Source organism: Etheostoma spectabile, chromosome 12 (assembly GCF_008692095.1).
Source record: "Etheostoma spectabile isolate EspeVRDwgs_2016 chromosome 12, UIUC_Espe_1.0, whole genome shotgun sequence".
Lineage (NCBI taxonomy): Eukaryota > Metazoa > Chordata > Actinopteri > Perciformes > Percidae > Etheostoma > Etheostoma spectabile.
The window spans coordinates 27,261,062-27,275,230 of record NC_045744.1 but is presented as its reverse complement, the minus strand read 5'-3'; the positions used below and the strand labels follow the sequence as shown (position 1 = coordinate 27,275,230).

The following is a 14,169-nucleotide window of genomic DNA, read 5'->3' as shown; positions in this document are numbered from 1 at the left end:
ATGGGTGTGTAAACTTATTCAAGCCACTGTTAGTCCCATCTCTGTGCATTACTTAGTTTTTCCTGCGTGTCTCTGATGTGTAACGTTAAGACAGCCAATCAGCAGCATTATTAGATCTTGGTAGAAGCATACTGCATGCTTATTGGCTCACTGATGCTGAAGAGATTTACTCTTAGGTATTGAAATTAGGTATCGAACGGTATCAACACTTAGAAAGTGCCCCTTCCAGGCTAGTGCCTAGAAAGTATACCCAGCCCTACTTATGTCACTAAAACCTTTGTATGTAGTGCTGCAAGTACCTGTAATGTTAAAATTACCATTTCATCATCTATGATCTACAAAGTTTATGTTCAATTAATCAAACATTTGTGACATCTTAAGAGAACTTGTAGATGTGCATGTAGAGTGACCAACAGACAAAAACAACTCATGGGACTATTAATTGATTTGTGATACTGAAAGAAACTGTAGTCAGCCAATATTTGCATATTCACTTGATGAGGACTACAATTATTTTACAAACTCAATTAACTTGTGTGGATTTTTTTGGTACAAGAGATCTAATTGTCTGGTAGGAACGTGGGTAACACGCCGCCTCATTAACAGGACGTTTCAGTCTGAGGTGCGTTCATGCGAGTGATAGACCGATTTTAATCGGCCGGCCAATATATCGGGTGGATATGGATCAACATCGGCCGATATGCGGATGCTGCATTCGCCGATAGTTTTTCCCCGGCATTATTTACAGACAGGCGTCCACAAGCAGCTCTGTGTTGCTGGAGTTCACATGTCTTAAATTACAAATTAAGCACTTTATTTAATTGGCCATTTTTCAGGTTTATTGTTTTCTTAAGTTTAAATGAGTTGACAAAGGACTTTTTGTGAGGACCTCATATCTGTCTTATAAAACAAAGCAATGCATCCTCGAGGCTGTGTTGTAGATGCTGATGAAAGCCTTTTAGCCTTGCAGTTAACCATATGCATGATGCACATTGAACACATAATTTAGGTTGATATGAATGTAAGATGACTGCAGAAGTTCCACTGATCTGTGTTTTTGTTTATTAGTTTTAAAGAAATGGCAGAGCAGATTCTGAAACCAACTGCAGTGTGGAAGGGTTAACATTTTTACGACGTAAATTGGAGGGAGCAAAAACAGTATCGGCTCCAAATATCGGCAGCCGGTATCGATCATCGGCTTAGGCTGAGGGGAAAGAAAGAAAAAAAAAATAGGTATCAAAATAAAAATAGTATACAATAGTACAAAAATCCAAAGGACTCCCTCTTTGACAGGCAAGCTAATAAAGACTAATATTTGACTTAATCTGTCTTTGCTTTCAGGCTTGCGGAAACCTTTGTCTTTTAATGTTCATGATCACCCTTAAATTCCTTGCAAGCGAATATTGAGACGTTGAATGACCATTGAACGTCGAATCAAGACGTCCCCGCTTTGGTTGAAAAACGAATACTGTGCCGAGGTCTGTGACGTTACCCGGCCGCCTGATGGACTGGACGTCCTTCCGGGACGCTCCAACAACGTAGAATTATGTCGTTTCCACCAGCTAAGTCTAAAATAGTAAAGTTAGCTTGGTAATCACAACTTGTTGTCAATAAGGAGTTTGACAGTCTTCATATAATTCATTTTTATTTAAGAAGAGTGTCTGACTGGATTATTCGACTTGGAAACAACGTCACCATCTAGCCGTTGACCTCATAACGAAGTTGTCGTTTTTTTCAAGGGACACGTTATGTCACAGTTCGCCCAAAATATTACAAGCTAAAACACAGCTAGCGAGACACCGAGGAGGCTTCACTTCCCCATCATGTTTTGAGGATAAGCCACGTCATTTTGAAGCCCGGGTTCATCAGGAAGCGGCTCACAAAACGAAACGTAACCTTAGACAGCCGCCGGCTGCACCAACCGCTTAGTTAGGTTCCCTACAAACCTAGTGACTGCGCCGACAATTGCTCACTTTCAGTTTTAATAAACTCACCGTTTGCAAAAGCGAGAGAAGCCACAGGAGATACACCTCTCCCGACATTTTAGAGCCTGCTTTTGTTAGCCAATCTAGTCCGAGGACCCCTTTATTAATCGAGGGCTGCCCCAACGCGCCTGAGCGTTATACTTCTAAACCTATCATTTGTCTTCCCAAAACTGTTCAACGGTTGCTGATATAACATCATTCGCATAGTTATATCAATATTTATATAACTACTTGTGTAATTTCGAAGGATTACATTTCATTTTATCTTTTTTAAGATTTGGCATATACCAAAGTCGACTAAAAATATCTTCTTCGCCTCTGCGGCTTTCATGGTTCAAAAAGAAGTGCGACATCTGCTGTCCGAGTTCAGCTCAGTTAAAATCGTCCAATCCGGTTTGAACGGGCACTTTGTCGACGAATAGAAAGCCTCAGCCTTGTGGTGGACTGTTGATACATCCAATAGCCTAAAGTGGTAGTAATATAGTCTGTCCGTGGTGCGGTGGTGAACACACACTGGATGGGTCAAGAGGACAACGCTACATGGGGGACGCAAGCGACAGCGGCTGGTAACGATACCACCGCTCCTACACACCGGAGAGACCAATTCGCACGGTGGAGAAATCTGTAGGGCTTTACGACGCTCCGCTTCTGGAAATTGACTTGATAAAATAACCAAGCAGAGCATGAACACATCGCATTTGAGGTAACCAGAGGATTTGAACACTGGGAGATATCCACACACACAGAGGGAGAAAGGGCCATGCTCAGATACTCCGCCGCTTTGTAATCACCGTCGTGTGTGTGTGTGTGTGTGTGTGTGTGTGTGTGTGTGTGTGTGTGTGTGTGTGTGTGTGTGTGTGTGTGTGTGTGTGTGTGTGTGTGTGTGTGTGTGTGTGTGTGTGTGTGTGTGTGTGTGTGTGTGTGTGTGTGTGTGTGTGTGTGTGTGTGTGTGTGTGCGTGTGCGTGTGCGTGTGTGTTTCCAGTGGCTCCTTCTCTGAGCATGGACTGACCCAATCCCTCTCTGGATGATTTGATGGGGCTGCTCAGAGTCATGATGCCGCCCAAGTTGCAGCTTCTGGCGCTGCTGGCGTTCGCAGTGGCCATGTTCTTCCTGGAGAACCAGATCCAGAAGCTGGAGGAGTCCCGGGGGAAGCTCGGTGAGTTTAAGGAGCTGCAGCTCGATCAGATCCCGTCACAACACTCCAGGAACACCCTTTAGGTCACTGTATATATACGTGCATCACCATTGTTGTGCATTTGTGAGAGCGGCACTTCATCCACCACAAATGCTTCATCACACAGCCTATGGAATGTTAAAGGATGCTGTTGTGCTGAACTTTGCATGACAATTCCGAGTATTTGTAGTAATGTATCTGCCTCTGATCCTTATGTGTGCAATGCAGTGTGAGATTGAGGGGGTGCTATATATTCAGCCTGTTGCCCCGTGGCAGTGAGTGTGTGTTTTTTAATACTTTAGAGCCGCAGATGACAGTGATTTTCATTATTGACTAATCTGAGAATTATGTCAAGAAATAGGAAATTGCTCATCACAGTTTTCCAAAGCCCAATAAGGGTCTTTGTTGTATACAACCAGTAGTCCAAAAGCCTAAGATTTGAAAAGCTGGAACTGTGGTGTTTTTCACTTTTCTCCTTGAAAAATTAACATAATAAATAACTATTTTTTTAAATAGTTGCAGATACATTTCTTGTCATTAACTCTCTGATATAGGATTGCACAATATAAGGAAATTATCTAACTGAGATTGCGATATGATTTACAATATTGGAGGGAATGACTATTTTGAGCCCCACCTGCGATTTGGATATTGCAGTACTCCAATTGTGATTTCGATAAATTTGCGATTTAATTGTGCAGCCCAACCCATAACTAGATCCATTTTTGAGATTGATAAGAGCTAACAGCTAATTTAAGAGTATAGGACAAGGTGTGGCAATACAAAAGTATCAATTGAAGTGCTGTCCAAACCTTTATATGAAATAGGACATGCAAGCTGGAGGTTCTGGAGTCAGACTGAAAGGTGGGATGGTCAGTGATGAATATACAGTATATTGCAGTGCTTTTGGAACTAACAGCGGACCTCTTTTTGCTTAAAGTAAGTTTCAGTGATATTCTGCATGCATGGGGACTGCTGCAAATCCTCTTCTGCCTCTTTACCAAACTCTCTCCTATGATTGAAACGTGACCACCGCTGTGTTCAAATCTCATTGGGAGCTCCCATCAGGGGCTCACTCCCAATGAAGATCTGGGACATTGCGGGATTATCTTTCCGGTGCCTCCACTGTGAGTTTTTTTTCAAGGAGCAGCAGAGTGGTGCAGACACATCTGAGGGTGCCGCCGGCCAGCAGGGGTTCAAACACCGCCTCTTGTACTGGTTGATGGAAGTGGGAGCCTGCCACTGAAGAGAGGGACCATTTCTTACAGCAGACATGTTGACACGCGGGAAAAGCACAGGTGTAATCAATAACATAAAAAATGGCTGCAGTGAATTCCATTTATGTGAGGCACTTCCAGAGTACTTGTATTGGACATGCTGGTTCATCCAATGGCTAACTGGAACACTTAATGGAACTGAGAAATCGTTACTTTTATTAGTAACACCTGTGCTATGAGAAGTGAAAATCGCTGCTGTGAAAAGGGCCCATTACATTTTAACTATGGCATATTTCAAAGGCCCTGCACACCCGCACAGGTGTCATTTTGGATGATTAGACTTTTGCTCAGGCAGACGTGTGTCTCCATGCTGGGAAATATGAGGTCACCAAACTCTGTATTTATAAGGTGCAACAAAACTAACCGGAGAGCCATGGAGCGGTTATTCAAGCACAGTCTGTAATGACTCACGCAGTTATGAGAAGAGGTCTAATTAACTAGAATTAGAATTAGTGCGTGCATACGTGCGTGTGTGTCATCTTGTTGTAGAGTTGCAATAATGAGTTGATTAAAGTGGTGGTAGGCACTTCATTTTTGGCGTTGTTGGGCAACAATTCCATAATAATCTTTAGCATATCTTAGACTGGCCAATCACAGGTCATTTTATGTTGATTGACTAATCGATTAATTAACTTACAACATTCAAGGCTAGTTCGGGCCTTAGATAGTTGATGTCATGCCACTTTTACTGGTGTTACATCTGTCACAATGAGGTGATTCATTGATTGGGAGAAAATTAATCTGCACTAATTTTGATAATCAAATAAGGGTTTTAGTCATAGGCAGACGAGTAGACAGACTTTGTCAGATGGGTCAAAGATGTAATGAGGCTGTTTTGGAACGTTTCCAGGCAACATTGTGAATAAAACAGATAAAATTGTCAGCTTAATTGAATTAACCCTTGTATGGTATTTGGGTCAAATTGACTCATTTCAATTTTTTTCAAGAAAAAAAACTGGTACAAGTACTTTTTTTTTTTTCTACCTGAAAATCAACGGCCTTACCTTTTTTTTTCTGCGACTAAACATGTATTACTAACTCAATTCAGAAAATTATTCTGGAAATGACCACTTATGTTTTTCCAAGATTTTTAACATGAATTATAACCTTATGACAAAAACAAATCCCAGTTCCATTTTTAATTGTGTTCTAGTAGAGACTGATTGCATTCCCTAAACATATATGTTATCTCAATCATTTGAAATTAAGATAAAGACAATATTTGTTAATAGATTATGAGGTAACAGTTTGATTTCAGAATTGGTTTTAAAACCCCCAAATAAGTCACGCGTCAATTTGACCCGAGGGACAGGAGAGGGTCCCGAAAGTGAAGACAATACAAGGGTTAAGTGTCCCAGCTGAGTACCCACATGCTGGAACAGTGAGGGGGTATACATCGCTATATTGGCCTGTTACATGGTTTACTGCTGATGTAAAGGGATATACTTTAACACACACACTCACACTCCCGATATGCTGAAACAAAACCTGAGAGGCCTTTTCCCCCGACTGCCCACCACCACGAGAATCTGTTGACTTGGCAGAAAGCGCTCTGATGGATGACTGGACTGAGCAGACGTCTGTATACTGGAGCTCTGAATTATGTGCTGCATAGCCAAATAGTTGTGACTGAAGCTTTCACAGGCACCATGCTGACAGGCACAGGGCCACTCGCACTACCAGGTACGCTTGCTGCACATCCATCTGTGCAACAATACCCAGCGGTGTACACAAGTGGTGTCCGAACCCAAATCCCATCTCCATGAAGGACTCTTTACGTGATCAAAACGGCTCTATGTCACCTTCCTGAGTCATGTTTTTATCACTACAATATTTATTTATTAAAACAGGGCTGTTGAGTTTACATGAATTTGAAAAATGTTAAGATTTGTTGGCAAAATAAGATAAACGGCTAGGCTACATACAGTCGGCTATTGTACACTGTGGTTGCGTAAAACAACAACTGCAGACAAAGCAGGTGGAAATATTGCTTTTCTACTTTTTACTCAAGTTGTCGTCGACTCGGGGGGGAAAAACGTCTAAGTGTGTGTAAGGCTAGACAATATATCGATACATAGATATCGTGATATAAGACTAGATATTGTATTAGATTTTGGATATCGTAATATGACATAAGTGTTGTCTTTTCCTGGTTTTTAAAGGCTGAATTACAGTAAAGTGATGTCATTTTTGTTCTATTATTTTGTGTGTGTGTGTGGGAGTGGGATCTAAGCCCTGCCTCGGTCAAACACGCAGATTGATGACAGCAAAACGTGGTTGTTTTTACCACCGTGATAGCATCATACCTGTGCAAGATAGATACAGACATGACACTTTACAGGTGTGTAGTGAGATCAAACGAAGGCCAAGTTCGAAGACGGGTTGGGTCCGACCAAGTGCGCCAGATAAGGTCGGGGTGTAGGAAGTAGGGAACACTCCACCACACTTTATGCCTCTGGCCCGATTGCGCGTCGCGGCTGGTGTGTTCCAATCTCAAGATGGTCTCTAGTTTTTCTTTTCATTCAGTTAATGCGCTGCACATATAATGGTAGGAACACCTGACGTGTTCACAATTAACTTCATGCGGGTTGGAATGGCCGGCGCCCTCTCCTCCCAGTGTGGGATGCTATTGCCTGCCATGCAGGTAGAATCTTTTCCCGCATTAGACACCTCCCACAGAGCAGCCAAGCTGGGATTTTCTTCAGAGCTAATCGCCGTCCCAAGGTTTCACTGAGAAGTTTCCTGCTTTACAATCATGCCGCGATGCCGTGTGTCCTGCTGTGGGCCTAATCTATTATTCTGACAGTATTTCTGTCCGCCTGCTCGCCAGCAAAGCTGCCGCCCGGGTCAGTAACGCAGACTGACTGTGCAGGGATGAATGGGTGGAAATCATATTTCTTTTAATGGAGAGCCACGAACAGGGATTCAGGGCCACTTTCCCTGTCAGGGTTGCCATTAACTTCTTCTCTGTCAATTTCAGACACTCACCTTGAAGCAATATCACGCTATTACTCTGAAGTCTAACACTGACATTCCTGCGTAATGTTTGATGTATAAAAGGAGACGAATGCCTGAATTCAGCAGTGATAAGATTTTCTCAACCGGTCGAAAAAGTCATCAATCAACCAGAAGGGGTTTCTGGTTCTTAAATAGAACTGAAAAATAATTGTCAAGTCCAAGTCAAAGATCGTACATTGTCTTAGAATTAGGGCCCGGTTCGTAAAAGCTGTACAAAAAGGTGAATATCTTCATGTAGGGGATTATGTGATAGCTGCATGACTTATGAAAATGTATTCAAATAATATGATTTTCTCTGTTAATCATCTCTATGTGCCTAATCATTTGGCACTGATTGTTGCATGTGCCCCATGTAGGCTGAGTCCTTTGCAGCGGCCCGGGTTCGAACCCGACCTGCGGCCCTTTGCTGCTTGTCAGCCCCCATCTCTCTCTGCCCACCCACTGTCACTATAATAAAGGGAACGCCCCAAAAAAATAATCTTAAAAAAGATATTGATTTTAGGGAAAAGAAGAAAATTGTTGCAAAAAAACATACGATTTTCTAATTTTTTATTTTTATTTTTTTTAAATTTGCCACCCCTGGTAGCAGGTTCATTCTAGAAGGCATCTATGGTATGTTGAGAGCTGCGTAAATAGAAACGTTGTGTATAAAACTGTCTCCTCACGGCCCTTGTAACTGTAGCAACCTCTTCACCTCCGTGGCCTGTAGGTCGTGTGAGGGCTGCATGTGTCACCCAGCGGGACAGATGTTTGTATTTTTTCCTCCCTCTCAGCATCATCGCCTTTTATGTGCTGGCCGGTATTCAGCCTGATTAAAGGAATTCAATTTCCATCTGTTGCGTGGTGATATTCATTTCCAGACACAAGCGGCTCTGTGATGAGCTCTGAGAGAGAAGAGAGATGCTGTTGAATGCAGAAGGAGGACAGAGAAGCATGCGCTCATTGTCAATGTGTTTGCAGAGGTGACGCAAGACTTTTAAGCATTCATTTGTCGCCGCAGCCCAATTTGTCGCTGCCGGGCATTGAATTGGACTTTGATTGTCATGCCAGGCGTTGGCAGCCTCGAGCCCGGCCTCGCACTAACTCCGCTGCCGAATAAGGAATGTGCTCTTAAAAAGGATATTGGTCAGGCATCGTTGGTCAGGCATTTCCTGGTCAGGCATCATGTTGGGCATATATATATGAAAATGAATATTTGAAGATTATGAGTAAAAAATATAAAATAAATCTGCCTTGTGCCATCGTTCGTGGGCCTGGGCCACTGCTGCCTAAGGCTTGAGTAATGCTTCCGCATTAAATCTACGCCTTGGCTACGTACGTAGGTACGTGGAGACACTGACCCTACATTGTAGCCTGACGTGCAGCTCTCCAAAATGTTACACATTACGATGACGCTCGTCCCTCTGCCTCGGCTTGGTAGTGTTGCATTCCCCCGACTCATTTCCTGGTTCTCGTTCTCCATAAACGACATGAAGACAGGGAGAGGGTTAACTTCTCCTGCTACAGATTTCCCACCGTGCTCCGGGGAGACACTTTGGTCCTCCCACTAGAGTTGCTACTCGCTCTGGAGCTAATCACCGTCACCCTCCCACTCGCTCCACCACACACTCTCCACGCACACACACACACGCCGGCCCTGCTATTCTCTTAAAGAGATCAACACACACTAACACACAAATATATGAAGCGTGATTTATGGTTCTGTTGAGGCTCAACGATGAGCTTTCGCCGTAGCCTACTAGTTCATACTAGTGCGTTGGTTGATTCTTATGTTTTGCTCATAATGCGCAAAAAGTAGATATTCAAATATATTCAAACCTCTTTGGTGTTTCAGAATGAATATTCAAACATTGTTTTTGGACAGCCCTATCTACCTGACTCCTTTTCACTCCTACACATTTGTCAAGTGTTTCACTCGAAGAAGCCACGCGCCAAATGATGGCTAATTGATGACACATCGGTAGCACTCACCTAGACTGAGTCCCTTTGTCTGTTCCACAGCGCCGGATGCAAACCTCAACCTTCTCCAGCATTTCTTCCTCTCGCTGTGATCTTATCACTTCTGTGAACCTGGCACTCGGATTCCCTCTTGAACTCCCCCCCCGGCACCTCACAGCTCTGTTTTTTTTTTAGCTTCCCTGAGGGTTATGAAGGGTGAATGACTCATTTGCTTTCACTCGTATGGTGCACGTTGGCATCTGCTACCACAAACAGCCGGTAGCGTCTGTCGCCTGGATCTGCCTGCTCAGTCACTCTCTGAAACATGCCGTGTGAGCAGCTAATGGAGGGGAGCCCACGGCAGAGACTGGCGTAGGTGTCTGGGACGGATCTGTTGTGGGAGGATGGGAGGCTGAGCGCTAATGGACGTGCTGGGCTTTTGGCTGTATTGTCGGAAGCAGGCTTTGATTGGGGCCGAGGATTTATGGCCCCTGACAGGGAATGTGTTCCCCGCAAAGTGGCCTGCGCGGCAGCAACCCGAGCCAGCACGCCGTTTGCTGCCGTAGCACGATGACAGACCGGCTAATCGGGGTGTTATGGACAGTTTCACACCCTGGATGTAATTGGAGGCCGTTCTAGAAGAACACCCCCCCCGCTCCCAACGCGCGCACCCATCACTCCCCTTAACTGGCCTCACCCCAATAGTCCCTCCTCACCTCTTCACACAAACGCACTTCCGCCTCCCCGCAGCCTCGCGTCCGTCTTCATTTCTTCCTGTGGCAGAGGTGTCCATTCAAGTCGAAGAAATGGCCGTCAAATATGTGGCACGAAACCCTGCAGGCCGCGTGTGTCACATGAACTCGCGGGGACAAGTGGAGCTCTGACTGATGGCTGATGAGTTATTATTTCATTGAAGTGATGAATCAGACGAGGGTCAACAGACAGTCCTGCAGAGTGAACATTCTCCTGATCCTCATTGCTGGGCTGCAGATGTGCCTTTTATCCTCTGTGCGGTCTCAGAAATAATCTTGTTTTTTATTCTCCATACTATTTTAATGATAGTAAAAGCTTCAAGATCAAATTTAGACTCTCTAATGGCGGTTTTCCTCTGCGTGATATCTACTCGACTCGCCACGGCTCTACTCGCTTTTTTTGGTTTTCCATTACAAAAAAAAGTCCCTGGGACCTGCTACCAGGTACTTTTTTTAGTACTACCTCAGTCGAGGTTCCAAGCGAGCGAGGCGATACCAAAAGATGACGTGGAAACCTGCAGACTGCTGGTTGGTCGGAGAGAATCGTCACTCATGACTGCGTTCTTAGCAAACAAGAGTGCGGAGTGTGTGTCCAGAACAAACGAGACATTTAAAACAAATCTAGCCAGACACCGACAGATTATCCACTCTCTGCACTATTCTCACTTTTCAACTGTTCGGGCTACTAGCGGCTTCATGTCGTTTCCAATATTGCACACTGTTACTTAAAAAAACAAGACAATATAATATACAAGTTTTTATTTAGCTTTTCAGTAGCGCATCAAACCCTCCCAAACATCCCGGTCTTCTTCCTCTGCACCCTGTGACAGTGTCCCCCCGGCTCTGCTGTCCCAGATGCATCCCAGTCGTTGTCATAAGACTGTCCGTGACTCTCATACAGATTATACGAAGTCCAGAGGTCAGAACCAGAGGTTTCACCGGTCGGACATCGCCCCCAGACGTCGGCGGCGGCGATTTTGCAAAGCGTGATGCTCTAAAACACAAACTCCCATCAGTCATGTTGGTGTGTAATCATGTTGCTAAAGTTCATGTACTTTATAGCGTATAGTAATACTGACTGCGACGCTGACACATGCAAATGTTAGCTAACGTTACCAGGAAACTTAACTTACCCTGTTGTGTCGGCGAACAACCGTATGTGACCGTCTAACTCCGTCAGAATTCCCAACTCCCGGTTTTTTTTAGCGGTGATTTTTGTTGCTTCCTTCAGCTTCTTTTGAAACAAAACTTTCTTCTGGCCGCGGCGAGTATGCGACGTGCTGTTGTGAGTCGCGCTGAAAATTACGTCTCACGCGTTGCTATAGTGACCAGCCACGCTCAGGCTTACGCATCTGCAATGGAAAACGAACATAGAATGGGCCGAGGCGAGCCGAGCCGTGCCGAGCCAAGCCGAGGCGAGCCGTTACCAGCAGTGGAAAAACGCCATAAGGCTCACTCATTACCGTGCCTAGGCAAAAACCTGTGGGGTTTTAGTAGAGCCCGGGCAATATATTGATATTTTATCGATATCATGATATGAGACTAGATATCGTCTTCGATTTTGGATATTGCAACATGGCGATAGCGTGGTCTTTTCCTGGTTTTAAAGGCTGCATTACAGTAAAGTGATGTCATTGTCACCAGACTGTTGTAACTGTTCTATTATTTGCCTCTACCCACTTAACCATCATATCCACATTACTAATGATCATTTATCAAAAATCTCATTGTGTAAATATTTTGTGAAAGCACCAATAGTCAACACTGCAATATTGGTGATATCGATTATGAGGTATTTGGTCAAAAATATCGTGATATTTGATATTTTTTCCATATTGCCCAGCCCTAGCTTTTAGAGCCTTTGGTTGTCATTTTCCTCTTTTTCTCAGAGAAGAGAGAAAAATGCAGAATGAGCAGTGTTTCTTTTTCTTTCCGACACCATTCAGCTCCTCTTCTGGCAGCTGGAGCGGCTAATACACCTCTCATGATAATAACTCATCACAGTATTCTCAACCAGCTCCTTCTGGATCAATAGTTGTAAACAACTTTTTTTTTTTTTTTTTTTTTTTTTTTTTTTTTTTATTTGTGTGCGGTGTCTCCTTTTGTGATCTTCAGATCCCTCTTGTGTTTTACTAGCCCCATTGGATGAGCTCCTGAAAGGAGAATATTCGCCTCCGTCTGGGGAAAGAAGGTGCTATCAAAGGAGGCGGAGGAGTAAGTGTAGAGGTGTAGAGGGAGGAGGGGGGTAAAATGAAAAATGATTTAATTTTCATTGCAACACAGACATACTTAAAGCCCTAGCTTGTGACAAATCTTAAGGCCCTACTAAAAAAAAAAAGGAACAAAGAAAGCATGCCTTTGGCATTTTTAAAACCAATTTAATTAGAAGGATAAAGGAGGAAAAAAGGTGGCGCTGCTCTTCTTCTTCCTTAGCCCCTGGTTCAACTTTGCTCCTATTAGTTTCCGAGTTGTCTTAAAGCTGCTTTTATCTTGTTTCACTTGTGTAACACCAGCCGTCCTCGGGGACCAACTGTTAATGTGCTGCTACAACACTTTTACAACATGTTCCCCTCCTCTCCTTGTCAGGCTTCTCTAACTCTTTCTTTCCCTGTCTGTTCTTTCTTTTCTCTTTCTTTGCATGGGTCCCTTTACCGTTCCTCACTGTACTGAATAGAACGTTCATTAGACAAAATGCAAACAAGTACATGACAAACGTGGGGGGTGTGCAATTTACGTATGCGTCTGTGTCGCTTTTTCTTTTTCTGCACACTTTCAGTAATGCTACACACAAGGTTGATTGGTTAGGTGTTTTGTTATTAGATTAGTGTCTGGGAATATTCTGTCCTGTCTCTTAATAATATTAACGGTGCACCTATCCAATATTAATATAGCAGTTGATGACCTTATTAAACAGATTGGGTATCAGTCAGTCAGACATGATTGATTGAACACTAAAAACAGTCTCTTTGTCACTGTTATTTAAAAAAAAAAAAAAGGAAAATCAGTTTTCCAAAGCTTCTAATTCAAATTTGCACAACCATCAAAATAATTTTTCTTTATTAATATCTTTACTCCTTAGGTGTGTAACTAACAATTATTTTAGACATTGAATAGTCAACCAGTTACTTTTGGGACAAACCCATTCATCTTCTAACATATTTTAAAATAGTGTAAATGCCTTCCACCATTTCCAGGAGCCCAATGGTAATGTCTTTTAATTAGTTGGCTATTTAACTTAAAGTGATTGGATGCACTGCTTTATATTTACAGACATCACATTAACTAGGGCTGTCAATCAATTAATTATTTATTAATTAATAACTCAATTCACATCGACATTAGTCTTGCCGAGAGAACCATCTGGAAGGGCTTTGAAACTCAACTTGCCATTCAAAAGACCCTTTTCTTTCCCCATTTCTGCTCAAGGAGCTTTGTTTCCGCTAGCCATCCGCAACGGTACGGCTGCATCACTTCCTGATGGTTCGCGCTAGATCGGATCCGCTAGACATCTGGACGTCTAAATTGTGCCTCGTGGCCCGCCTTATTCGGCCTTATTCTCCCTCTGATTGGCCTACCATGGTATTCTTACCCTAACCCTAACCAGTCCCCACTCCCCATTCCTAAACCCAACTACATCGATCATTCTAGCAGTATCTACCCTTCCAGATTTTCCAAACTACGGAGTGGCTCGAGGCCCAAATCACAGAACGTGTGCGCAGTTCAGCTCAGAAGGAAGGAAAGGAAATCCCCCGGCAGTCTAGAACTGCAACAGCCTGACTAAGAGAGACAGGTTGAGGAGAGGAGCCCGGTCAGGCTAGAACTCTCCCCAGCCAAAACTTCAGACCCAACTGCCACTGACCCAATCCATTACTTCCTGCTGGAGCCACAAAAGGCTTTATACCTATAACTGTTAACCCATAACCTTTTGAATATGCAGTAGTATTCTCCAAGTTCTGCAAACAGACTTTCATGTGTGAAATTTGGTGGAGTTCCTTTTTTAATGTTTCTGTGAGCATATACAAAA

General features: G+C 43.5%; 2 protein-coding genes across 2 annotated transcripts in view; one reads left to right on the top strand and one right to left on the bottom strand.

The window, feature by feature from the left end:
* The window catches only part of selenof (selenoprotein F), a 10,953-nt gene extending 8,805 nt beyond the window's left edge, over positions 1–2,148 (bottom strand). The window contains exon 1 of the mRNA XM_032531440.1: positions 1,995–2,148. Within this exon, the coding sequence (XP_032387331.1) occupies positions 1,995–2,042 (48 nt within the window). The 5' untranslated portion in view covers positions 2,043–2,148. The remainder of the gene's footprint in view (positions 1–1,994) is intronic.
* A 232-nt stretch (positions 2,149–2,380) lies between these two features.
* Positions 2,381–14,169, top strand: part of hs2st1a (heparan sulfate 2-O-sulfotransferase 1a) — a 37,314-nt gene continuing 25,525 nt past the window's right edge. Inside the window, exons 1-2 of the mRNA XM_032531436.1 lie at positions 2,381–2,688; positions 2,969–3,142. Of these exons, the coding sequence (XP_032387327.1) occupies positions 3,019–3,142 (124 nt within the window). The 5' untranslated portion in view covers positions 2,381–2,688; positions 2,969–3,018. The remainder of the gene's footprint in view (positions 2,689–2,968; positions 3,143–14,169) is intronic.